Below are 25,970 nucleotides of genomic sequence, written 5' to 3' on the forward strand. Positions count from 1 at the left end.
ATGGATGAGAGGTATGGCCTTTGTCCATCTCCTCTCCCGGCAGGCCACTTAAATTATGCATGTGCATACACTCTAGGTGTGTTATTACTCTTTATGTGTGCATGTGTGTGTGTGCGTGTGTGTTTGGTTAATGGTTGTTTAAATAGATGTGGAAGTCACATCAGTCCTCTCATCTCGTTTGCTCCGAGAAGACACTGACACACACACACACACACCACCACACACAAAGAGCTGCCATGTGTGTATAGGGAATCATTAGCTAAAGTGATGCAGGTTTAGCTATCATGAATCACAGTGGCATCATATCGACAAGCCAGAGCCAGCGAGGAATCCAAAATGTGTGTGTGTGTGTGTGTGTGTGTATGTGTGTAAGGATTAGCAGTGTTTTGAGCTGGCAGCACGCCCGGCCTCCCTCCCCTTCTTATCATTTTTCTCTGTCTTTTCTCTCTGCCACCGCGGAATTCCACGGAGGAAACTTAATTTGCTCCCTCCCTGTCGTCTTCCCTCCCCTTCCCTCCCCCCCACATCTCACCTGCCATCAGTGTCCTCCCTGTTTTACGTGAGGCACCGAATTGGAAGCCTTCTTTCGCTCTTGTTTCGCAATCAGCAGTCCTCGTTAGCGGTGGGGACATCACAGAGCGCCTCAGGGCTGATCTTGGTCCAACTTAAGCAGGCAGCATGGTACTGTATTGCCTTTGGCTGAATTTCAGCAGCTGGATAGCAACAATTGCTCTGTAGTCTGTTTAATGTCCAATATGCAGCCATGTTTTGCTTTTTCTCCGCCACTTGGCTACACTGGAAATTATGAAGCTTGTCAACCTGTCTTTGTAGTGTCTCTGATCTTTAGAATGCTTTAAAGCCCTCGGATACTTCCACCATTGTTCTGCCTCCTCATCCATCGCTCTCCTCTTCATCATCCTTTCTGCTGCATCCCTCCCTCCCTCCCTCCCTCCCTCAGTAATATCTCTCACAGCATACTTGAGATGATAGATGAAGAAGCAGGAACAGTGAAGCAGACTTCACATCCATCATAAACTCAACAGCAGCATACTTAACTGCATCACTGTGTGTTGTTTTTTTCCTTGGCTCTGCTCTCCTGAGTCCAGCCATGTCAGGGTCTTTCTGCTTCTCCGTCCGTGTCTCCACAGGCTTTTTAACCCAATCAGAGCGAGGCATGACAGGGATAAAATATTAAAAAGCCTGATGAGACATGAAGAAAAAAATTGTCTTGTCTTACCATGTGCATGACTTTCAGGTTGTTTGTTTTTACTGTAGCATTTCTGATGCAGCACTGACAATGAAACTTCACATCTTCCTCTCTGTGTCTCCGTCTACCACCTCAGGTCCAACGAGTCCCATCGAACTCGGCCCGACCCTTGGTCTGAAGAAGTCCAGTTCGCTGGAGAGTCTCCAGACGGCCATGTCAGAAGTCAACAGAAAAAACGAACTCCTCCCATTCCATCGTCCTCGCCCAAATATGGTCAGAGGAAGAGGCTGCAACGAGAGCTTCAGAGCAGCTATTGATAAATCCTATGATGGGCCGGCTGAAGATGACGACGGTAAGAGAGATCAAAAGGGTGTTAACGTTGGTGGTCCTGTGAGTAAGAATGTGTGATGATGTTTTGCTAACCCTCTTCCCGGCCATGTGTATTTTGTTTTTAACAAAGCCATTGAGAAAGCAATCCATAGAGTAGTGGATAAGGTTAAATATCATATACACATTAAGACATGTATATTTGTGTAGTTTTATCTGTCATAAACAAGAGATGATGGGTTGGGAGGGGTGTTACGAGACGAGAGCTGGGACACCGGGTCGGCAGCGCTGATCTTGCAAGGTTGGTTTTTGGCCAAGTAGGTGGAAGACTGAGAGCCTCCATTCTCTCTCATTACATGTTACAAGTCATTTATTTAACCATCACAATTTCTCTGAAGCTGTTTAATTGAGGTAACAATGTAGCATAGTTAATCTAAATATCTTACATAGTTACGTTCTAAGGTATAACAGCCCAGAACATACTTTTAAAAAAAAATGATGATGTGGTGCTTATTTCTGTGGATATTTCTATACAAAACAAATAGCATATAGTAAATAATATGTAGTCAGGATTAGATTATAGATCTAATCATTCAACACATGATAATGGTGATGTCACAGCATCTGAAAAAAATAAGAAAAATCCCGAAATGCTTTTAAATACCTAATGGAATACAGTAGAGGTTTACATAAAGGGGATAATCCTACAGGATATCCATGCATGTCACTTGGTGTTTTCCTCCCTTTCTTCCATATGTCACCATTTCTCCAATAGCATGGCTCACGCCTTAGACCACAGCTTTACAATAAGCACATCCTGCCTCACGTTATCAACACATATGAAGCAATGTAGCAGCATTTTATCACAGGGTAAGATTCAGTGTTGAGTCGGGGCTTTCACTTTAACCATTTATCCGGGAGCTAAATGGTGGCCGTTTGGTTTGTTTCAGTGGGGGGACTGGTGGTGGTGGTGGTTGTGCGGAGGGGAGGGGGGCTCAATTCCCTGCTGTATTATTAGCAGCAAACACTTATCAGTCACCAGCAGAGTAATGAGTTGGGCTGTTTCAGATCACTACTCTCACACAGGATAGAACTAATAGTGCATGTCAACACCACACACACGCAGTGGCCACGTCTGTCACCATCTTTCTAAATGTTCAACACTTTGAGAGCCGCTGTTAATTGACAGATAACAGTTTCCCCCGCTACCCACGCTGGGGATTTCTCTCGTTTTTCTCCGTCTCTCTACGTCTCTCTTTCTCTACATGTTTGCATTTCATTCCACCTTAAATGATATCCTCAAGTCCCATGTCAAATATCAAAGCTTATTGATTATCACTTGTCAGTCGCTGAGAGGTGGATTAAGGGGTTTTACCTGCGGACCAGTGGTGATTATGGGGCAGCGAACATTTTGGTGCATAAGTACGATTCAATCTGGGGTCATGTACTGTAGATAATGCATCGTGTGGGATCCTGAGTGAGTCAGGATAATACCACAGTGCTTCACAGTTTCCAGTGAGTTGAGTTGTGAAGAGGGCCGCTCCAACAGAGGCTTTGAGTCACCGGCTTTGATGTTTGAAGTCAGCTGGGGTGGATTTTAGTGGCAAATACTTGTTTCTCCCTTTCTCTTTCAGCCTTTCCTCACATGTTGTGTTACTTTAGTTCTGTTTCATTTGTGTTCTTTTTGTGTTGTTTTTCACACACACACACACACACACACACACACACAACCCTGCAAATGTCGGGGAGCAGTCGTAAACAGAGCAGATTTTCATTATGGTGGTTTGTGGTGGGTATATGACTTACAGTACAATCTACTCTACTGTTTCTGTTTTGTATTAAAATGTGAGCAACTTCGTTGACTGACATGACGTTGATGCGTTCCTAATGTTGGCTCGCTCCAGTGACATGTTTTCTAACAAATCACACATTATCATTTCCACTTGTATTTACTTATGCTACAGTGCTGACAGGGCAGCTTTACACACTACAAGCTTCAACCCGTTGAGTCCTGATTAGCCTCATTTCTATGTAGGTCAGAACAATCTGTGGTCTGTATACATTTTGTGATTTGGACAATGAGTTTTCCACAGAAAGAAAATACAACATTTGTAAATGAGGATCATTATTTCTTAGAAGTGTTTAAAACCCTCTCGGAAAAGACACAAACACACGCGCACACGGCTTTAACAAGTGTTTAATAGAAATCACAGCTGTGGCCACTGTGGTCACACACTCATGAGGAGGCAAAGGCCCTATAGTTACACCAGCTTACAGATGTGTATACAGGACGCATTACATAGATAAATGGTACATCCTCACTTGTGGACTATGAATCCGGTCAAAATGGCACCATCCATCCACACAGGAGAAATGGGCCTAGTTCCAATCTGCCTCCTAAAGACTCAAGCCCTGAACCCTCACTGACTTAAGTGACGTCAGCTCTAAGTGTCAGAGTGTGAGAGTCTGTGAGGGTCCAGATGCCGTAAACATGAATGGAACAGCACTTACCCACTCTCACGATGCATTACCTTGACAACAAAATGTTGTTGACTCCGGTCTTGAAATTATAATTTACCGTACTTTCAACACGCACAAGGTGTATGAGGGAGGTGGACTCAAAACAAAATGCTCCTGGATCAGATCTGATCAAATCATCATCAATAATCACAAACTGCACACGTTACTGACAGTAAAGTTCTTCTTTTTCTTTTTTGCTCCTGTCCATTAACAATAAAGAGACTGGCGGAGCTCTCTCTGACTACGTGTGTTAATTTACTTTCTTTTTTTTTTTACACTTGCGTTCCGACGACATCCCATGTGTTTGACTAAACAACGCTATGAACTGTGGGTAAATTCCCTTACTTACGGTAAGGGGGTAGAAAGGGCTCATTCACTGACTCACTGACTCACTGACTTGATGATCTGACAATAGAACAGCCCTCACACACTTACAGACTTCCCGTGAACGCGCCTCTAAGTCAGTGAGTCCGTGAGGGGTCGGATTGGAATTGGGCCATGGAGTTCACGTCACACAGAACCTGGATGACGACCACATAGCACTGAGGCTTTGGATCTCCAATTAGACACACACACAGATACACAGACACACATACATAGGCAGACAATTATATTTCCGTCCTGTTGGAAGACAGGCTTTGTAATTAAGGGTGAAGTGAAGATCCACACAAAGTTAAATCTCAATTGAAGTAACTAATTTGGTTTGGTTATCTTATAAAATCTGACAAGTGATCTGTGTGTAAGTGTGTGTGCGACGATGATTGTTATTCAAGGCCAGAGCTCCAGTCTGTTGAAGAATTAATGAGGCATCACCGTTTACGCCTTGAACATTTTTGCTTTCTTATTTTCTAAGAGTTAATTAATTAACTGTAAACTCCAATCCGTTGTGGAGATGGGGCATCATGTGCTGATCAGTTTGAGTCTCGGGTTTTATTGATTTAAACAAATTGATGGAAGTGGATATAACCCCAAGTTTGTTTTGTTTTTTTTAGCCACCTTGTCTTTGCTAGCTTCTTGAAATAAGACAAGTTCAGTTGGGTGATAATGTTTTTGAATCTGGTTAAATTTGTTGTGACTAAAGCTTTTCAAGGTTTTCTTTGGCCCACAGGTTTCACAAATTAGAAACTTTTTCATTCACGTTAAGAACTTCCAAACTGATTGTCTGTGTGTGTGTGCGAAGCTGTGACTGTGTTGTGCATAACCTGAACTGACATTTAGTGCATGACTTTAACATGAACAGAATCAGATATCTCAGACTGATCAACCTGTCATCAATTATAGCAGATGACGCTGAAAACCCTCTGATCGCCAGCTGATCGACTGTGTATTGCTAACTTGTGCTACTTTTTTTTTTTTTAAGTGATTTTTTGTTTTGTTTTGTTTATTTAGATCCCCATTAGCTTTTGCCACGCAGCAGCTATTCTTCCTGGGGTCTTTTCATCATAATAAATGACAAATACAAACCATTAACACACAACACATTAATACATAAAACAAAAAATATGTGATGATCTTCTATCACTTCTTCTAATCCTCATCTTTCTGTTCTTATTCTTCTTTCATCCCCTATAGATGACGGTTCAGAGCCGAGTTCAGGCCGTGACACCCCGGCAAGTAGTTCATCCCGCCAGGGAGTGGGGGATCAGATAGAAGAGAAAAAAGACAAAAAAGACAAGAAAAAGAAAGCGAAAACAAAGAAGAAAGAAAAGAACAAGGGGAAAGGAAAAGACAAAGAGAAAAAGAAAGCAGAGGAGCCCGAAGAGACAGAGAAGAAAAGCAAGAAAATAGGATTCGGCCTTCTGAGGTGAGTAACTAGGCAGTGTGATGTGCCATTTTTCTTAACTTATTCTAGTGATAAAGATACAGTACATACAGTCTGTCTGGTATCACATGCACCACTAGTCATGTTCTCTCTCTATAGGACATAAATGTTTTATAAGACATCAGTAGCGGTTGACTGTCAGTATCAACATATTTTTGACTGATCATTAACATGTTTTGCGTTGGTTAGATGACTTGCTCTTAAAATGTAGTCACAATGTAAAAAAAAAAAGAAAATCCAGTTTGTCATCCAAAAGTCTGTATGGATTTGGGCACATAAACCAGTGCAGTCTCTGCTCACCTCATGCATTCATGACAAAATAACCCCTAAACACCGAGGTCTTTTATTTCACATATGAAACACTATCTCCTGCTCACAGGCACACACAGACCTCTGTTAGAGTGGCTCCCTAATTTCCTTAAGAGGTCCTGAAAATGATCTGTCACAACTATTTCATGTGATTAACTTAAACACGATCTCTTCTAGTGTGAATGGCACATACACTGAGTGTATCAATGAACAAGTTGTGCTTTCTTCCAAATACCTACGTAATGTTGTGTATTTTATTTTATTTTTTTCCACTGCAGTGGTTACTGAAGTGGGATTTCACATGACCATTACATAGATGTGGATCTTAGGAAAAAAACACTTGCATGCAATCTGAGCTACACAATAAAGCCGCAGTCTTTATAAAAATACACTCACAAAAGCGGTCTGTCTGAACCAGAACCCAGAAAAACACTTCCAGATTTCAAAGTCACATTTTATCACAGTGATTATATCTCAGAATTGCATGTTATTTAAAGTGAAATATTAGGCAATTAGACTAATACCCACTAATGTCACCTAATTGAACAGGTTGAGTGTTCTCTCTCTCTTTGAATGCGCCCACCTTTTTTTTCCACATTGTTGTCGTCATTCTTAGCTTTGTGCTTTCTCCTGTTCACTGGTGAGAAATGTTCTCCTGGTGAGTACAAGTGTTCCTCTATTAACGGCTTTTTGTGCCTAAGCCTGTCGACAATTATTCCCACTCATTGCACAAAGAAGAAAACTTAGTGGACTTGAGATGACTGTGTAGAGCTGTGTGTTGTGGACTGTGTGAGTGCAGTGTGTTACTTTTCTTGAACTACTACGACTACAGTACTTTAAAACCCGGTAGCAGCCGGAGCCACAGGCATATTGTTTTTGGGTAATGCGCTTTTCTCTTCATCCATCCTGTTTTTGTTGGGTTGATATATCAATTACTACCTGACAGAGCCTCTGCAGATCTGGCACAAAGCTTCAGAAGGACGCAAGTATGAACTAATTAGATTTTGGTGGTCAGAGGTCAGAGGTCATGGTCACAGGAATCTGACAAAACACTTTTTAGCCATTAGTCAAGACTTCATACGGCACAGTCTTGACAAAATTTCAAACTACTGTAATGGTTACTATTGTATTATGATTTTAAACAGGGATGTAACCTGAAACTATTTTTTTTTAGAGGCACAACTGGAAAGTTCTGTTTTCAACAATATTATTTTCATTATTTGAATGATATTATTACAACTATTATTTATTCACATTTTAGATTTTTTGTATAGTTCAGTTTTTCAAGTCTTAAGGTGTGACAGACGTTGCAATAGAAGAAATGCCCCGGTAATTCAAAATTGATGAAAGGTCAGTTCAGTATGCAATACCATTCTTTCTTCTCTGAGAAGAGTTTTGTTTCATTGACGAGAGTTTTCTATCCAGCAGCAAGAGTAGTGCAACTTGTCCCTTACAAGTTCTGAGCACGGTCCTGTTTTTTCTTGTCTTTTTATTCTAAAAGTGACTTTAATTAAATCATCTCCACCTCCATATTTTTGCTTTTAGCAGCCCACATCTTAGTAATATGTAACAAATCAACTAAAACATAACTCACAAACACTGGTGACCATGGAACTTCAGTGACAAGACATTATCAAACACTTAGTAAGAAAGTCATTGTTCCAATAATAGAAATGCAGCTGACAGTCACACACACACACACTGAACAAACCTGAGGCTACATTTTACTTGAATCAATAGTGACAATGCTTGTTATCCGTAAGTGCAACAGAATTTGTCGGTAACTGAGACAATGAGTGAGCAATTTACCAGACACCTGTTGAAAAAGCAAAGGACAAAGTTACAGAACTGTGATCGTTAGCCTCCTCCTCAACTGGCTGTTCCTCTTCACTCACAACACCAGTTGTTATGAAAACAGTGACTGCACAAGTTGAAACCTAAAACTGAACTCCAGGAGGATGAATGATGACACAGGACTGCCGGCCTGTTCCTCTCAAAGCCTCACACTCTGTAAACACTGAATCGCTAAAACTAACCATTAATCCCAGAGAATGTAAAGCCTCTAAAGGTTTTATTTAACTTTTTCCTTCTTATCATAAGTCAAATGTATAGCACATATATTTTTTCTTTTAAATTATAAGATTAATATTTTTCTTTCTTGTATTGGCATCGGCCAAAGTAAACACTCAGTTATCTATTATTGCTACCAGCCCTTTATATGAATTCATTTACAGTACTGTGCAAAGGTTTTAGGCCCTTCAGATGTGTAGAGTCTTATCCATTATGCAATACCATCCGAGAGGCCTCTGCTCGGTCTCAGACTTATTCTGCAGCATGACAATGACCCAAAAATTACAGCCGGTGTCAAAAAGAAAGTCCTGCAACAGATGGTATAGCCTACTCATATAGGCTAACAAAAACTTGTAACGCCCTTAATATATCATAATGTCCCAATCATCCCCCCTAAAAAACCTCCTCACTCTGGTGGCATTCAAACACAATCATAGTTTTTACCTCTTACCTGTGGATTTTGACTCAGTCTTGACCTTTGTCATCTCCTGCTCATTTCCTCACCTGTAATCACTCAACACATGGTTCTGTGGTGTTAGTTTGGAGCAATTTGCAAACTAAGTATTACCAGTGGATTCTCCAGTTCAATCAAACCAAGCTATCCTTTAGTGCTCTTATGTCTCCATCCATCCTTTCATCTAACCACCAATTCCCCCTTCACTTCTTTCCTTAAGTGCCTTAAGAAACCATGTAATATACCCAAGGATATATTTAGACCTGTCCTCTACACCCCATCTCTCATCACTGTGAGAGGGTCTTGATTGGAGCCCAGTGATAATCTCAACCTTTTCTCTCCTTCCACTCTTTTTAGTCATAGTTCTGGAACGCCCCCTCCCCTCCTAATCTTTGCATCATTTCATTTTTTTCCCTCTCTTGTCTGCTGCCCCCACATTCATTTCCCTATCCGCATTTGATTGCATGTAATGGTGGTAGACTGAGAAGGCAAATTGGTGCTATTCACTACAGTTCGATCTAAGCTGAGCTGCTGATTTGTCACATTCATCTAAGGCCAACTCTGATTGGCCTAATGGTCTGAAGGAAAGGGCAGTACAGCGTAGTCCACCGTTCTCCACACACCTCTGGTTTTATGGTAGCAAATGTGAATATTTGTCATCTGTTGCTTCACACATTTGACACATTATGGCTCTATCCACGCGCCAGTTGCGGCGACAAATAGGTAATATCCCTTTAATATCTCCATCCTTGATTTCTCTCTTATGGAGGAACTCTGTCCACTGGTTTCCCCAGTTTAAACTGTAATCTCCAAAAATGGCTGGTAAATAATTCAGTTCTGCATTTTAATGAAGAGAGGGCGCAGAGGTGCAGAACATCTTAATGGAATTACTGTAATGTTTCATTTACACTATTAACCCAGATAATAGAGTCAGGATGTGAATATTTGTTGTAAATACCCTTTAAAATGGACAGCTGGCTGTGTCATCTGAACTGCTGCCACCTGCCAATCAGCTATGCCAATCATCTGCGTGTGTGTGTGCGTGCGTGTATGTGTGTGTGAGCACATGGTGAAAGCCACCCAACCATTATGAATATTCATGTGGTGATAAAACACGATTGGTCACACAGTCAGATGGTTGTCATATAGTTGGCACGTGGTCGTTGTGAATCTTCTTCAGACTGTGTGTGTGTGTGTGTGTTTGCATATTTATACTCTCCAAATTGACTGCAGTTGTACGACCCTGTGTGATCTGTGTATCCTTCTCTTTCTTCCTCAAACAGCAATGTTTAAGTAAGAACAAACAAATCTGACACACAGACACAAGCTCACACTCAAACCTACAACCATAGCTTAATGGTCTACAAACACAATTAGCGTGGGTTGAGAGTGTGGTGTGTGTGTGTGTGTGTGTGTGTGTGTGTGTGTGTGTGTGTGTGTGTGTGTGTGTGTGTGTGTGTGTGTGTGTGTGTGTGTGTGTGTGTGTGTGTGTGTGTGTGTGTGTGTGTGTGTGTGTGTGTGTGTGTGTGTGTGTGTGTGTGTGTGTGTGTGGCTGACTATTGAGGAGAGAGTGAGGGAAAGTAAAGCTAATCTAATAGGTGAGAGTGGGACAGTCACAGGACCGGGTCCACCAGAACCAGAGGGACAGATGCTGTTGCTGCCAGTGTGTTTATGTGAATGTCCCTCACTGTGTTGTAAAGTACGTGTGTGCATGCTGTTCATTTTCAGATTTGGTTGGTGTGAATTTATGAGAATATATGATAATAAATGCATGGTTGTCTGCCTGGTTGTAATCATGCACTGCTGTACTCACCTCCATCTTGCCCATGTTGCTCTCTTTGCTGTGTCCATGTGCATATATGTTTGTGCTGACTGACAGCTGAATAATATACTTTCATTTTATTGAGAAAGATGTTTACCCCAGGGAAAAAACTCAAAGAACAACATGTAAAGATAATTTGGTGAAAAAGAAGAGGTTGGGCAGCACAAAAAGTTACACCATCCTCCTCTGAGTATTAAGCCTTTTTCTTTTCTCTACCTCTGATTGATGCCTATAATTACACTCTCCCCCCATATTTTCCCCCATTTTTCGCTTCTTTCCTTCTCCACTCTCCCCAGCTGGTCATAATACAGCACCTCTGTTAGACTTTAAGTGCTCCATCATTGGGACTATTAGCCCATCTCGACGGTGGGGCCCATTAGGACTGACTACCTCCATTGTGGGGTCTGTTATAGTTGAGCTCCATGCTAGGCCTATTAGCCCAAGTCTGTTCATACTGTACGTCTGTGTGCTTAGATGAAAGGGTTGATGGTAGAAAATGGACTTACTTTGTTGCTGCGGCCCCTATCATTTGCAGTAGGTTTTCTGATTGGTCGGTGTTTTCCATTAAATCAAAGTAATCTGTAAAAAGCACCGGTGTATTTCAGGCTTGTAGAAGTCAGCTCAGGTGGAAATTGTGTATGTGGACATGTAAGCCGTCAGTTCACATAGGTCTTCAGAGAAGCATTTGGGATTTTTTTTTTCCTGAACAGTAAGTTTGCTGTACAGTATATGAAATATTTAAATGTTCGGTCTCAACCAGAATGAAATCAGATAAGATATGCAATATTTTATTTTATTTTTTATATTTACCCAAGTCTAAATATCAAAATCTTATCCCGATTATCAACTGTTTGGTATTCAGTCATACATAGCCTTTAACCAACATTTTGCACTTTTTCTATCCTTCACACAGATCCATGCATCAACGGTACCGCTCTACCTCCTGAGTAACAGCCACCCGATTACATAATGTGAAGGAGGTCACAAACTTAAAGCCGCACATTCTTATAAATATCTATTGGGTTTAAAGGCTTCTTTTGATCAGTTATGACTCATCTAAGTCACCACCGACTGGTTTGGGTAAAGACGGTGAAAAATTAGTTTGAGGCTGCTTCAATCTCTTTATGTAGGGAGAAAAAAAACCAAAAAAAACCCTGTTGTCTGACCAGACATCGCCTGTCATTGTTTCATAATTAGAGAGCACATGCTTGAAAGGGGGTAAGGACCCACCAGCTGTCAATCACACATCATGACAGGAAGTCATTGGTGTGTCACTGACTGTTGTCATGCCTGCCAGTCCTGTGTGTGTGTGCGTGCGTGCGCTTGTTATCACGGCACACTTGTCAATCACCCATTCCCTCTGGGATCCATTCGCTAACCCTGGCAAAGGGAGGTGTGTCTAAGGAGTGGCAGAGGGAGGGAGCGAGAGAGCAGCGGAAGAATGGAGAGAATAGGCCAAGTGAGAGTCACAGATGTTTGCACTCGTTTCCTACTCATTTGTCAGTGGGGTTTCACGTCATGGACCATTCAGAGGCACAAGTGTGGAACAGCCCTCTGCTCGCTGTTCATCACTCCTGATAGCAAGTCTTAGTGAATGTGAATAAATAAAGTAAATAGTAAAGTAAATAGAGCGCGTGTACTGTACTGTATGTGGATTTGTGGGTGTTTATTGGTAGAACCAATTTTACTGTTAGACCTATTGATGTTTTATCAGGTGATGTCATACAGGTCAACAACGGAAAGTTGGATTTTTGGGTTAAAGGGATAGTTCAACATTCAGTACGTTTACATGCAGAGCTTAATCGAGCTATGCTCAAAATTCGATTTTGGCGTCAAGTCGGACTTCTGTCCTTGTCTCAATTTACATGCAACTGAGAAAATCGAATAACTGACGGGGTCCGCCCCCTCATGCGGCGTCACCCGTCATTTCAGTGGGTTAATACGCCCCCTGTCCTGTTGACTTTTCTGTCACCTCGTAAAAAACTGAATATAAACAACTTAGTAAACTTAATAATAAATTCTCAACTGCAGTTCCCGAACAGACGCGCCTGTCTGGGCTGGATTCACGCTGAGAATAGGATGCGGGCTTCCTTTTTTCCTCTCTCTCTCTCTCTCTCTCTCTCTCTCTTTTAATAAAACACTCTTGCTGGTCACGCTGTGTTAATGCATTGAATCGGCGCTGATGTTGGGTTTTTTTCTTTACTTTGCCGGGTTCAGGGCAGGCGGCTTCTCTGCTCCACTCTGTGCCGTCTCTACTGTTGTGGAGCATGCGCACATGCATTGTCCAGTTATACTCCGACTACGGCGTATACATGACGGAGAAAATCGAATTCCAATCGCATTATCTGGGTGTCTTAATCGGAGTTCTCCAACTCCAATTTCAGTCGGACTAAGGTGTTTACATGCACTTCAGTTGTCCAGTTATAGTCGGATTAAGGCAATAATTCGGTTTTTTCAAGTGTCATGTAAACGTACTGATTTTGGCAAATTGGCCCATTGCCATAATCCCTATAGTCATAGCAGTAGGTACGAGCTTTTTGGAGTTGTTGGATTGTGTATTTGATTAGTTTGATGAGGGAAACCCAATAGCCTCCGTAGCATACCTCTGAGCAGCGGCTCTGCTCGTCGGCCATTCTAAAAATAGCTTGCACCGAAAATTAAAGGTAACGAACCTACTGCTATGACTATAAGGATTATGGCAATGGTCCAATTTGCCAAAATATTGAATTATCCCTTTAATGTGAGGTGTCACATTATATTTTAGCACACCAACAAAACATCAAAGAACAACATGTCTTTCCAAGCTAAGCTAAAGGCTAAACCCAAAATGACACAGCTGTTCGTGGTCATCTGTAGCATATGCAGTAAAGTTGTTGAACGATTGAGAGTATGGACAGAGCTGACAGTGATGGAGTGTTCTCCTGTAGCCGCTGCTGCTTGATTTGTTTAATGGAGCTGATATTTGGAAATGTATTCAAGGTGATTAGCTGGAAACAGAGTGAGACAGGTTCTTATGGAGTCATATCAGGTCTTCTGTTTTCTTCAGCATACTTTGTTGTGGTACATGTTGTTTATTTGAAACTGCTTAACTAAACTTTGGTGAGACGTCAGATACGAAAATGCTGAACGTTGTTTTCGTTTTCCTACCTTTTCTGTCACAGATGGAAGTATATATATATAAAAAAAAACCTGTGCATGTATTTGTCATAATTAGATCTTTCTCACATGCAAATGAATGAGCCATACACTTTCCATACAGATTGTGGTGTTAGGTCATGAATATTCACAAGTCATCATTCTGTTCCCAGTAATGACAGAACAAGAGATAATGTATTCATCTTAACTGGCTGCTAATCAGCTGTTCCGACTGATATTCCTTGTGAAACGATTCTCAAATGATAATGTTAAAACCGGACACTCTGCCTGTGTGTGTGTGTGTGTGTGTGTGTGTGTGTGTGTGTGTGTGTGTGTGTGTGTGTGTGTGTTATATAAACTTATAGTTTTTAGGTTCACTTTCATTTTACATTTGCTTTTCCACTTAGGGCCATCATTATTTTCAGATGTCAAAGTTGTTTTTCATTTATTCATTCCATTTATTTATTGTTTAGTTATGTTTACTCATATGTGCATGAACAAAAACAAATAATCTCAGATGGATGTTATTTCAGACACCTTCTGTTCTCAACCTGACAGCAGTGGCAGGAGAAAGGAACGTTGTCTTTTTTCTTTATATCTGACTTTTCTGTCCTACGGTGTCTCAAATGTGTCATATTCAATTTCTACATTATATTCTTTTTTCCTTCCTCACTTGCAAAAGGCCACAGACGCACACAGAGACACACTTTGTGTAATTATTACACTATAGGCTTATACAACAAACTACAAATTACACACATGTAATTAAAAATCCTTTCCATTTTATTCAATTTTATTTTTGTGGAACCTATGGAAAGCCAGTGTAATTGTTGATTAAAATATAATCTTGTGTCTATTAATGTGTGGCTCTCTAGGATAGCCCACTGATCACCCATCTAAAAGGATGTTGCTTAATTAAGCTGTAGTTGTCACTTCTCCCACTCCTGACACCACATGTAGGTAATTCTTCCATAGATAAATAAAACAGCTGCTTGCTTGTTGTAATCAGTCTTCACCGTATGGCAAGAGAGGAAATAGGAATGACAGCATAAAAGAGTGGAAAGGAGGGGACGGTCGAGGTTAAGTGCAGCGAGAAAAGTCTTTGATAGCTAGGGGAAAGGAGGAAAACGTCAAATGAGATGGAGAGATGAAGGGGTGAAGGTAAGGTGAGCTATGGATAGAGAGAAATGAGGGTAATGAGAGAGAGGAGAGTGTGCTGGGGTAAAACGGGAGAAAAAAAGGTAAGAAGGCATAGAGGTGAAAGAGAGGGGTAAGTGAAGGTAAGGGAGAGAGTTGAAAGAAAGGGTAAGCCTTTAACACCGTAGGTAGCAGTAATTAGAGGAAGCCTTGTCCCTTGTGAGACAAATGCACACACAGTTGTAGCCTTTCATTGGCCATTGACTCCTGCTCTGTAGGAGGTAAATAGGCTTTTTTACCAGTCCACATTAGGCATTTGGGTGAAACTCAACAGCTCAGCATGCATAATACAACGTTTCTTTAAACTACACCAATACACAGATGTACACACGTTAAGTAACAAACCAGTCACACACAAAATCACACCCCTCCAAATGGCCATGAGTGGTGTTTTAAATAATGCACAAACAGGTATATTGATACTTTGAAAATGTCAGCAGCAGTGGGTAGCGGAACTGTAGACAAAAGGATATAACATCAATAAATTCACTAGATAAATAAAACATTAGGCGTGTTATAAGGTCACAGTTTGCAGGTTGGAGATGTTAATTATTTAGCAGGTTTGACTGTGTCAATTAACCACATCCTACTCACTGCATCACTGCTGGGCTGTTCTGGGATGTTGTCCATGTTGAGGAAAGAACGGCAAGAGGAGGGAATGAGGAGGAGGAGGAGGCAGCTATTAAGTTGTAGCAGTATTTCAATTTGAACGTGACTTTGCTAGAGCGTTAACTTCAGGGCAGTGTTAGTATCTGTGGCAGTAAAATGAATCATGGGTCATCTGACCACAAGTGGACACTCTAGGTTTACACTTGGCTTTAAAATGTATTTTCAGGGACCAGATCTTAATTCCCTACTTGATAAACAGATAATCACAGGCATTATTCCTCTTTGAAGAGTGTTGTTTTTAGCCATTTTGACGATGACAGATGGATCCGTTGTCATGTGAGAGGGAGGGCGAGAGAGAGATGGGGAGGAAAAGGTTGGGGGTTGGGCTGAGCAAATCAATGAACATCCCTGTGCAGGTTTCACAGTCAAATACCGTAAGATACTGTAGCACCCATTTAAAATAGTTTTAAAAAAGTGTAAACTATAAATGTAGCAGAAGGACTAACCAACTGAAGTATAATCAAAATTGTAAAATGTTTAAGTGAGTGCAATATCTAAATCATAGGAGCTGCATTTTCTTTTCCAGAAAGGGTGAAATGTGAATGTGTGTCAGTGTTGTTCATTAGCACCTTATATGTTGTGTTGCTACAGAGTTGCTCCTGCCTGCAAATCATATTCTCCAGATACAGTATAAAGCAACATGTTTGTTAGAAGGCCCAACAAAACTCACATCAACATCATTAAAACAAAAACAAAAAAAACTTGAAAATTAAACACTGAATTTGTGACTCAAAAGTATCAGTCGCAGTACATGCAAGAATAATCACAAAATTACCTTTTACATTTTCCCAATGCATATCATGCAGATCCTGTGGAAATAAGTGTGGGCCACCACAAATAACTCTTCCCATGATGGAAATGTGCCAGGTCTCAGTACGCATGTGTAAATCTACATTGATTTCAGACACATTCCTCTTTTTATTCACATTATAAAGGTTAATTGTGATTACATTTTCACAGTGATATGTTTGGAAGACGTTTTAAGAAGATATACTCATTATCTATCAAGAATAAATCACATTGTCATAGTCATTTCATGAGAAGAGGTAAATATATATACTATATCGATTGTCCCAGATCACTTTTGAATGTGGTCTGTGGGATCCGATCTCCAGACGAGGTGCTGAACAGTGTTGTGTTGAAATTGGAGCAAGAGTTGGGCGGGCTTACTTTTTATTTACCATTCTGTGCATCTCGTTATATTTAGTTGCATGTGTGAAGCAATAGGTGAGAGAGAAGCAGAGATGATTCAACTCTTGACACTGAGTCACAAACTGCAACAGGAGCTCTCGCACCGTGCGGCTATATGTGCTCATATCACTGCGTTGGCTTGCGCACGGTTTACAAAGTCCACGTTTGTTGTCAGAATGGTGTTAATGTGGTGTTTGTTCCTCATCTCCTCCCACACTACCACGTTCTGTTGAAGACTTTTGAAACCTCTACACAGAGAAATTATAACATGATGTTTTTTTTCTCTCCTTTTCTCTCTCCCTTTGTCAATGCGTCCTGTGTCTTTCTGTTTGTATCGCTGTCTCTCTCTGTCCAGATTTGGAAAGAAGAAAGAAGAGAAGAAGGAGGCGAAAGCAGCTCTGCAGCGGCAGAAGTCAGACCTCCTGAGTGATCATGAGCTGGAGAGGATGAAAGACGAGAGGGAAAGGTGGGGAGATGAGATGATAATTGTGTTTTGCGCTCTGACTCAGATTCGGCACATATTCAGAATATGATTTTGTGTCTTTTCTCATTGACGACAATTCTGTGACCATATTGTTTTTGGCCTAAATCACAGATTCATGGTCTTTGAAACCCACTGAAATCTCTTCATTAGCACATCTGCTATTCCTTTCTTTGTAATTCATTTCTTCTTTCTCTTTCTCACTGTTACACACTTGTCACTCATTTAGCTCTTTACTTACAGTGCTCTTTTCTCTTTGGTAGCCCTTGTTCACTCATTATTCATAGTCAAACATGGCATATACTGTAGTGTCAGGTTAAAGTTTGCCCCAGTCTACTGCATTCAGTAATGTCAGATGTCTTAACCTGCTCTCTTTCTGTTTGTCAGAATTGAGGCGGGGCATCCTGAGCTACGAGAACAGAGGTCCAGGGACCAGCCAGGTGGTGGGGGTGGGTCTGCATATCCAGATGTTGAGGATGATGACGCAGACCCCAACTATGCCCGGATACAATCCTTCAGGGACAGAGATATGGGCTCAGCTCCCCAGCCACCGACTCAAGCGCCTCCTTACGGTACATTTCATCCCAGCCATGCCCACGCCGCATCCCCCCAAAGCCCACCTACTTTTCCAGGGCATGGAAATCATGCTAATGACCCCGGAGCCATCCCAGATGATGACCACATTGATAGGCTGTATGCAAAGGTGAATAAACCGAGGGGAGCCGGAACGACATCTCCTCCTGCTCTGGCCAATGACAGGTAAGACACTGTGACCTCCTCGTACTTGGAAAAGACTAAAACTCCATCTTCCAATGATGGTGGATATTAGTTTGTTTTGGAAACATGTCTGGCACAGATGTTGGACACAGTGGCACATACATACATACATTTGTATTTTGTCATTTTGTCCTTAAATTTTATCCTGGTATATACTTATTCAAATCTGATTAACCTGGATTAATCTTAAACTAGACCCCCAGGTGAGCCCTTGGGTGCCCTGTTAGGTGCTGCATCAAAGGCACAGTGTGGGTTTACCTAAAGATGGTTGATTCTACCGGCCAGCTATCTGCTGACTGTAGAACAAATTATGTGCCCAAAATCAAGAGATATTCTGACTCACACCCTGTTCTCTCTCTCCTTGGTTTGAGAGTCTGCCATTCTTTTTTTTTCCGTTTTGCTGATGCGTCATATTTCTCTCTACCGCTCTCACCTGCTCCCATCTAAATCAAGTTTTTCTGACACAGGCCTGTTCGTGTGTGTGTGTGTGTTTGTTTGATGGAGAGCAAAACAGAGATAGAGACAGACGGACCAAAAGAAGAGATTGAATAGTTTTTTTGCTTGCTTTGAGTTTCAGTTTGACAGCATAAATGTCCAAACACATACGTGTGTGTGTGTGTGTCTGGGTGCTTGTTTTACTATATTCATGGGTTCAAACAACTGGAAGCCCACAGCTTTGCAGGGACCCCACAAGTTTAAATGGCCGTTTTAGGGTTAAGACTTGGTTTAGGGTTTCAGGTTAAAATGATGTCATTGACAATCCCCACAAATCTAGTAAAAATAAAAAATAAAAAAATGTTGTAAAACAAGTGTGTGTGTGTGTGTGTGTGTGTGTGTGTGTGTGTGTGTGTCTGTGTGTGTCAGTCAAGGAAAAGTACATTTCAGCCAGGCTCAGTGTTCCTCTCAGCTCAACAATCTCGACTCCTTGGCTTTTTATGTCAGTCTCAGCTCACATACTTTTGAATATATCCACACACACACACACCCACACACCCATCCATTTTATTTTTGTACTTGACTTCAACCGAGGAAGTAAACCTGTTTGATGGGGTTGCAGGCCTTCACAGAGATGTTTTTTTGGCTCTGTGTTTTTCTTGTATTGTTTCTTTCCTGCATTATAGCATCTACTGTATTTAAACAAACTCCTGACTTTTGACCTTGACTTGAAAAAAAAATCCAATGCATAGGACACAGGATCCTGCACACACACAGAAACAAAAGGGAAGGTTTACACACGACTGCTTGTCAGTTAAAGATCAGTATGTTGTACACTGATATGAAAATGATATCCTCATGTCCTTAGGTTTACGCACATATCCAGAGCCAGTAAGAAGAGTGTTTAGATGAACAATTTTATAATGAACTAGACAAATGAATCGGATCGATCCAGATTGAGTTTTTCAGGAAGAGGAATTTGATCTCAGTTGTTGACCGTGCTAATTTGAAGCTATTTAGTTTATTTATTTATCCAGACTTTATTTTCTACATTCTCTGCATTTCTTTCTTTCTTTCTTTCCTTAAAAAGATGAAAGCGAGTTGTAAAATGTCTTGATTTTGGAAACCTATACCCGTGGCCACAGCAGTGCTGGCAGATATCGCTGTTCATTTATCATGACTTCCTGAAACCTGATGATGCAGACAGAAGGAAGTCCAGGTATTGGCTGATGGTAATCGATGGTGCCAAAAAAAGAAGGTAGTGTGTCAGCGGTGTCTGTGTGCGCGTGGCTCTGTGTTACCGTGCATCAAGGGCGGCGAGAGCCCTGTTGTGCATGTGGGAGACCAAGATAAACAAAATCGCTACAGACTCCATTCCATCAGCACCTAAGCTACAGTAAGCAATGAGGCGCACCGACTGACACACACACACAGACTAAGAGTAATGCAGTGACAAAAATGGCGACTGTAGAACTCACACCAAATTGTGAGTGCTAAGTTTCAGTATTGGAATGACACAAATATCTTTATTCTTTCAAGTGTTAACGAAAGAAACAACAACGTTTCCTTTTTTTTAAGCATGCGTTTATTAGTTTTTGTTTGCAAGTTACAGCAAATTAAACAAAACATTCTTACTTTTTCTCCCTATTCTCCCTCCCTTCACCTCTTCCCTTCGCTAAATAAGTACTATAAAAATAAGATGAAAATAAAGCAAAAAGGAAGAAAAAATAATAATTAAATCAATCAATAAATAAAAATAGACAAATACTGATAACAGTCGTGGACTAGACCACCTACAGTATGGTCTAATTTTCTAACCACAATGATCAAATGTATAATTCAGAGACAAAGACTGGGCTGTGACTTTGGCTTCATTTACTTGGGAAAGTTGTCTTTTTTTGTTGAAGTTATTAGTGTTTTTTGTGAGAGAGAAAGACAGGGCTAATTGGGGATGGAGAAAGAGAGGGCACCTGCTGCACCAGGTGAGGTGAGCTGCCATAGACTGTGTTCCTTGTTTTATTTCTCTTTGAACTGTAAAGCAATTAACTTTCCCACTTCTACCCACTTCTTTTGGAACATTTAGTTAATCAAGTTAATGAATTCATTATGAAACGGTAACTTACAGTTGTGCGGCCAATAATCATTAGTCTAAATGTATGTAATGTTTTGTTTCAGTCGTGCCATCCTGCCTGCAGTCATTTCTTATCTTGTCAGTGACACTATGCGGCAGTGACTTTGTGTCAGATACTGTATGTTTTATTGCCCTTGCCTGCCCATGTATTCTGTAATTACTGGTGAATCTTCATAAATTTCTTAGTAATGTGACTCTGGAACTGAGCCTGAGGCAGCTTGCTTTCATGTCCGCAGGTGTGACTTGGGGGAGCAACAAGAGTTGATACTGTACATACTGTATCTGTCAAAAAATAGAACGATGGCAGGAGCAAATCAACCAGTAATAACGGGATGCTTGCATGGGAAAAGTTGTGTTCACTAAAACAGAATTACCCGGCATGTGATATTCAAATACACAAAAGCACTTGAAACATCATGTCACTTTCTTCAGACTGCTGACAAAGACGGAAATGTGTGGCAATCATAGTTTGGAATTTCAGACTCTGAGGCAGTGGTATTTGAGATTACTAAGTTCATTTTTATTTTTAATTTACCAGTTGTTTGCTTTAATGACTCTGTTATGGGAAGACAGTAATTTACCCACACAGCACATACATCACACTGTCTGCATCTCAACCAGCCCACCAGCTTTAATTCTAAAGGGCACCGGAATCTCAATTCCTTATGCGTGGCGGAGTTTAATGCAGCCTCATGTAGTAAACCCATGCAAGCGCAAACACACACACACACACACAGAGAGAGAGAGAGAGAGAGAGAGACAGAGAGAATATGTACATTAGGTAAAGATTACACACACAAACACAGAGAAAAGCATTGAGGTGTTTTGGAGAAGAAGCACAGACACAGCTGCTGCACTTGGTCGTATAAACAGGCTGAAATTTAATTATCTCCATGAATAATCTACTGTATCACTCCCTATCTCTATTTTTTTTTTTACTGATTTCTTTGCTCAATGGAAATTATTTCCTACAATCTGATGTCATCCTTTACTGGCTCTCAAACAGGCTCTTTCATTTTGATGCAAGAGGCAAATAGCCTACTGCTTGTTCACACCTGTGTTTTCAGGTTGTTTTTCATCAAATTTCGAACTGATTAATGTATAACCAGAGATGGCAAAAATACCAAGATTCTTTACAGATTCTTTTTTTTTCTTTGTTTTTTTTTTTTTTAGCTTTTCCACTACCACTCAAGCACACCGTCCGACACGAGAATCAAAACCGCTAATTCTAAAAACCCAGCGGCAGCGCTCACTGATCTGTTCTGAGACTGTTGTTGTTGTTCTGTCACCTGAGGTCACTGACTGCTGTATGAGTGAGTTTGGAGCTGAAAAATAAATACTTCTACTGTAAAAGTACAAAGTACCTGAAAATTCTACTCAAGTACAGTAACAAAGTATTTGTGCTTTGTTACTTGCCATCACTGTGTACTGTAGAACCAATTGCCCAAATACAGGTGGAAATAGTGGATGGTTAATATCTGCCCAGGGAACATGGTGTGTGATTATCTATACAGTACTGACCCCATGACCCAAGAGCAGACTTGTGTCATCGTCTACATGAGTGATTGTTTTCAACCAGCTGGGATACTGGTGGCGGTGAAAGCCAGCCGAGTGTGAATGAAGTGCACCTTAGTAGAAAAAAAAGGGTTAGTACGTTTCAATCATAGCAGCTTGGTGAGGACATACAGTCCTTCTCCCCTGCAGCTACAGTACTCTGCCTCACATCCATGTCAGTACAGATGGGCAGATCTGAGGGCCTGAGTGGCTTCCATAGGGAAAGAAGCAGCGAGGGAACCAGGGTTGGAGAGAAAAGGACTCAAACAAAGGAGCTCTTCAGAAAAATTTGAACACACACACACACACACACACACACACACACACACACACACACATACACACACACACATACACACATCTCCCCTCCTCTCACTAGAACCATTTTCTCCCTCCTGTGCACTCAGACACTTAGGCGCATGTACAAAGCTGAGGTAGTTGGGATGTCAAACACACACATCCAGACACACGCACACAGTCCATTTTCTGAAGTGACCACCTAAGCCTTGAATGAGTGCTGCCCTCAGTTTTCTTGAGTGGGTGCCCCTTCCTACCCTCACCCAACCACCACCACTACCATCATCTAACCCTTCCAAGGGCCCCTTACAGGTTACCATAACAACCACGACCTCTGGCACTCCACCAATTAGAAAACAATCAGCCTGAGAGACGAGAGTGGAGGCAGCTTGAGAGAGAGAGAGGTACTGTTGCACATGAGTGAAAGCTAAGTAGAGAGCAAATAACGGAAAAAAAGACGAACAAAACGAAGGAAAAGAAAGGTATACAGGGCGTTTGGTTAACATCTGACAAGTAGAACACATTACTCCTCCTTACCTAAGGCGATTATTACCTGTCATGAAGATGTCTTTGCCTATTCTGCTGCTTGTTTTAACACCACATCAGCAATGTGTTAATTCAACTCTGTGGCCAATAAACCTCCATCTGAGATGATACTGTGTAATGTAAGTGGTATTATGTATTTATACAGTATGCATGTACTGAAAACATGTCAGATTATCAATTGCTCCACTATAATCCTTTCAGCAGTAGTTGTATTATGCTGAGTAAACCTCTGCTGGATTGATAACCACTACACAGAGTTCTGCCACAAAAATTCCCGCTGTGCCCCATTCCGAGGTCGCTCTATTTGTGTTTGTTTTTGGGTTTGCTTGACTAAAGAGGATAAACACGATGGAAGCAATTTTGCCATTGGCTTTCACTCATCCCACCATCTGTTATTGCGAGAAAACTCGAGGCAAACTCCAGCAAACTTTTGCCGTTTTTGCCGGAAGACACAGGCAGCCGCCCTCTTACTGTTTTATATCATACTATACAGTAACGCTCTTTCCTTATTATGCTGCTAAAACGCTACACAAAGACAGCTGTAGAAATGCGCTGTAGTTCCCTAGATGTGTTTAGATGTAAATGATCTTGTTGATCTTGTTTTACTTCACTGTGAAATGTGCACTAAGAGTCAGTGATGGTGAAATGGAGACCAAGAGAGACATAGAGGGAGCTCATACAGGATTGAGAGATGAGCTTTTAGTATTGCTTGGCCAGTCACTGGAGAGGCTTTCTTTCCTCCATGTTAATTAATCAGACATTCTCTCAAGCTTATTGAGTGCCACACACGCAGACTCTCTGCTTCTCTCACACACAAACACACGCACACAGGGCTTTTATTTTCCTTTTTTTCTAACAGTCATACTGACTCTCTTGCACACTTTTCACACACACACACACACACACACACACACCTGGAGGGAGCTGAGTGCAAGGTGTGTCTGTGCTGTATTTCACATCACTTTCTTCTTGTAGCTAATTAGTCTTTGTGTGGTGGGTGCTTCTGGTGTGTGTTTGTTATACAATTTGTCTTTTTCCTATTGCATGGTAGGTCTGCATTATTTTGGCACTAATTAGCATTAAAGCAGATTATATATATGATTAAATAAAGCTCATTAGTGAGAAAACACAATCATAAAATGCACAGATAAAAGTCTATATTTGCTTTTATTTGTCAGGTTTTCATTTTAGACATTTTTACAAGAATCTAATGCAAGACTTGCCACCTCTTCATGTGGCTCTTTGTTTTTATTTATTTAATGTATTTTTGATGTAGGAACTTGTCTATGTGCTATGAAGACTTAGACATTTTGATGCAAGGTATGTAAGCTATTAGTTTTAATTGATGAAACTGAAAAAAACAAGTGTTCACTTACTACAGTAATTGAAGCAGAAGATTCTTTCTTTCTTAAGGACTCATGTCTTTACGTAGGTATGAAAAAAATGTCATTATTGTAGAGAGCCTTTGGAAAAAAGAATGGGCTTTTCAGCGAATTTAAAAAACTGAGAGACGCAAGTGGGTTGAAGGACCATGACGAATATGAAGGAGAAGTTTGGAGTGTTTTGTGACTCACAGGAGGTAAAGAAGGAGGTTAAGCAGGATTACAAATAGAGAGGAAGGGAAATTGAAGAAAGAAACAGGAAGCAGTGAAACAGAAGAGAGGTATGTCGAGGAGAGACCTAGAATGGGTTTGGAGCTAAAGGAACAAATTAGTCAGTGGAAGCGCCAGCGAAAAAGATGGGATTTAAATGTAAAAGCAGGAAGAGAGGGATAGAGAGCAGTGGAGATGGAGGACAAAAGGTGCGGCAGAAGAAAAGGAGGATAAAGAAATGATTCAGGGTTGTTGCACGTTTAGAGCTGACAAAAAAAAAAAAAAATGAAAGAAGAGGATGACAATATGGGGTCCAAATTTTGTACACTGGAAGGAGACATGAGTGGACCCGAATAATTGCTGGGATAAGAAAAGTGGATCAACTAGTGGGCAGAAAAGAGGAGTTAGCTGGGGATTCAGAGGCGAAGAGAGGATAAGTGGGTGTTTTGGGATAATTCAACAGTTGAAATGGGGAAAGAGGTGGACGGAGCAAAGACATGCAAGGAGAATGAGGCGGCGGGGTCAGTGAATGACCGGACCTGAAAGGCCACATTAGACTGAAAAATGGAGATGGGAAAGTGGACAAAATAAAGGGATAAAGTGAACTGAGAAGCTGGGAGTAGAGAATGTGAAGAGGGCTAGAAAAGAGGAATAAAAAAGAGATGGGGGGGCGAGCGATGGTTAGCAGACGAGAAAAGGGCCAGAGTGTGTGCTTTCCGGACTCAAAGCGCATGATTCAGCTTGGCTAATAAGGAAAAGCTCTCAAGAGGCACTCATCTGCCCCATCCCTTCCTCCCCCTTGCTCTCTTTCTGTCAATAGACCCTTTCTGGGTCTCTCTTTCCCCCTGTTGCACTCTCTTCCTCTCATTTATGATTTCCGCCTCTCGTATTTGCAGAAGTAGTTCTCAATGAAAAATAAATTCCATGCAAAGGACATCCGTCCACGATCAAGCACGTACATGGTAAAAAGGACACATGGGCACATACACTCAAGCTCTTGAAAGGACACACAACTCAGGAACACATTGAAAGTTTGGAAATACAAAAGGTATACAGTCAGTGACGGAATTAGCTTTGTACACATCTTCCATGTTGTTTTGCATCCATATAGATGTTTGTCTTTTCCCTTTCACCCTGTATATGGTATGGTTTAATAAAAAGTGAGGTTGAAATGTCAGGAATGGCGAACTGTAGCTAAGCAACACGCACACACACTGTTTTTCTGAGGTTTTTGTGTATATTATTATACATCTTGGATCTCATTTCATATTTGACAAAGAGGTTATTTCTCATTTCTTTGTATTTTTCTGTATACTTTTCTCCTCCACATCATATAACCTCATAATCGTGTCTATACCTACAGTAGAGACCTTTGACAAAATGAAAACTCACTACAGGACTGAACAACACATGTTAAACTTGGGTTTGGATGGA

The 25,970-nt window shown here is 41.1% G+C and overlaps 1 protein-coding gene across 5 annotated transcripts in view; it reads left to right on the forward strand.

The window, feature by feature from the left end:
• Nucleotides 1-25,970, forward strand: part of LOC146964794 (partitioning defective 3 homolog B-like) — a 199,702-nt gene that overhangs the window by 108,234 nt on the left and 65,498 nt on the right. For all 5 annotated transcript variants that reach the window (XM_085766116.1, XM_085766115.1, XM_085766117.1 and 2 more), the window contains 4 exons: nt 1,344-1,559; nt 5,627-5,858; nt 17,079-17,189; nt 17,592-17,963. In XM_085766116.1, coding sequence (XP_085622242.1) covers nt 1,344-1,559; nt 5,627-5,858; nt 17,079-17,189; nt 17,592-17,963 — 931 coding nt within the window. The remainder of the gene's footprint in view (nt 1-1,343; nt 1,560-5,626; nt 5,859-17,078; nt 17,190-17,591; nt 17,964-25,970) is intronic.

The sequence above is a fragment of the Trachurus japonicus genome, chromosome 21 (assembly GCF_045865225.1).
Source record: "Trachurus japonicus isolate A0001 chromosome 21, Traja_1.0".
Lineage (NCBI taxonomy): Eukaryota > Metazoa > Chordata > Actinopteri > Carangiformes > Carangidae > Trachurus > Trachurus japonicus.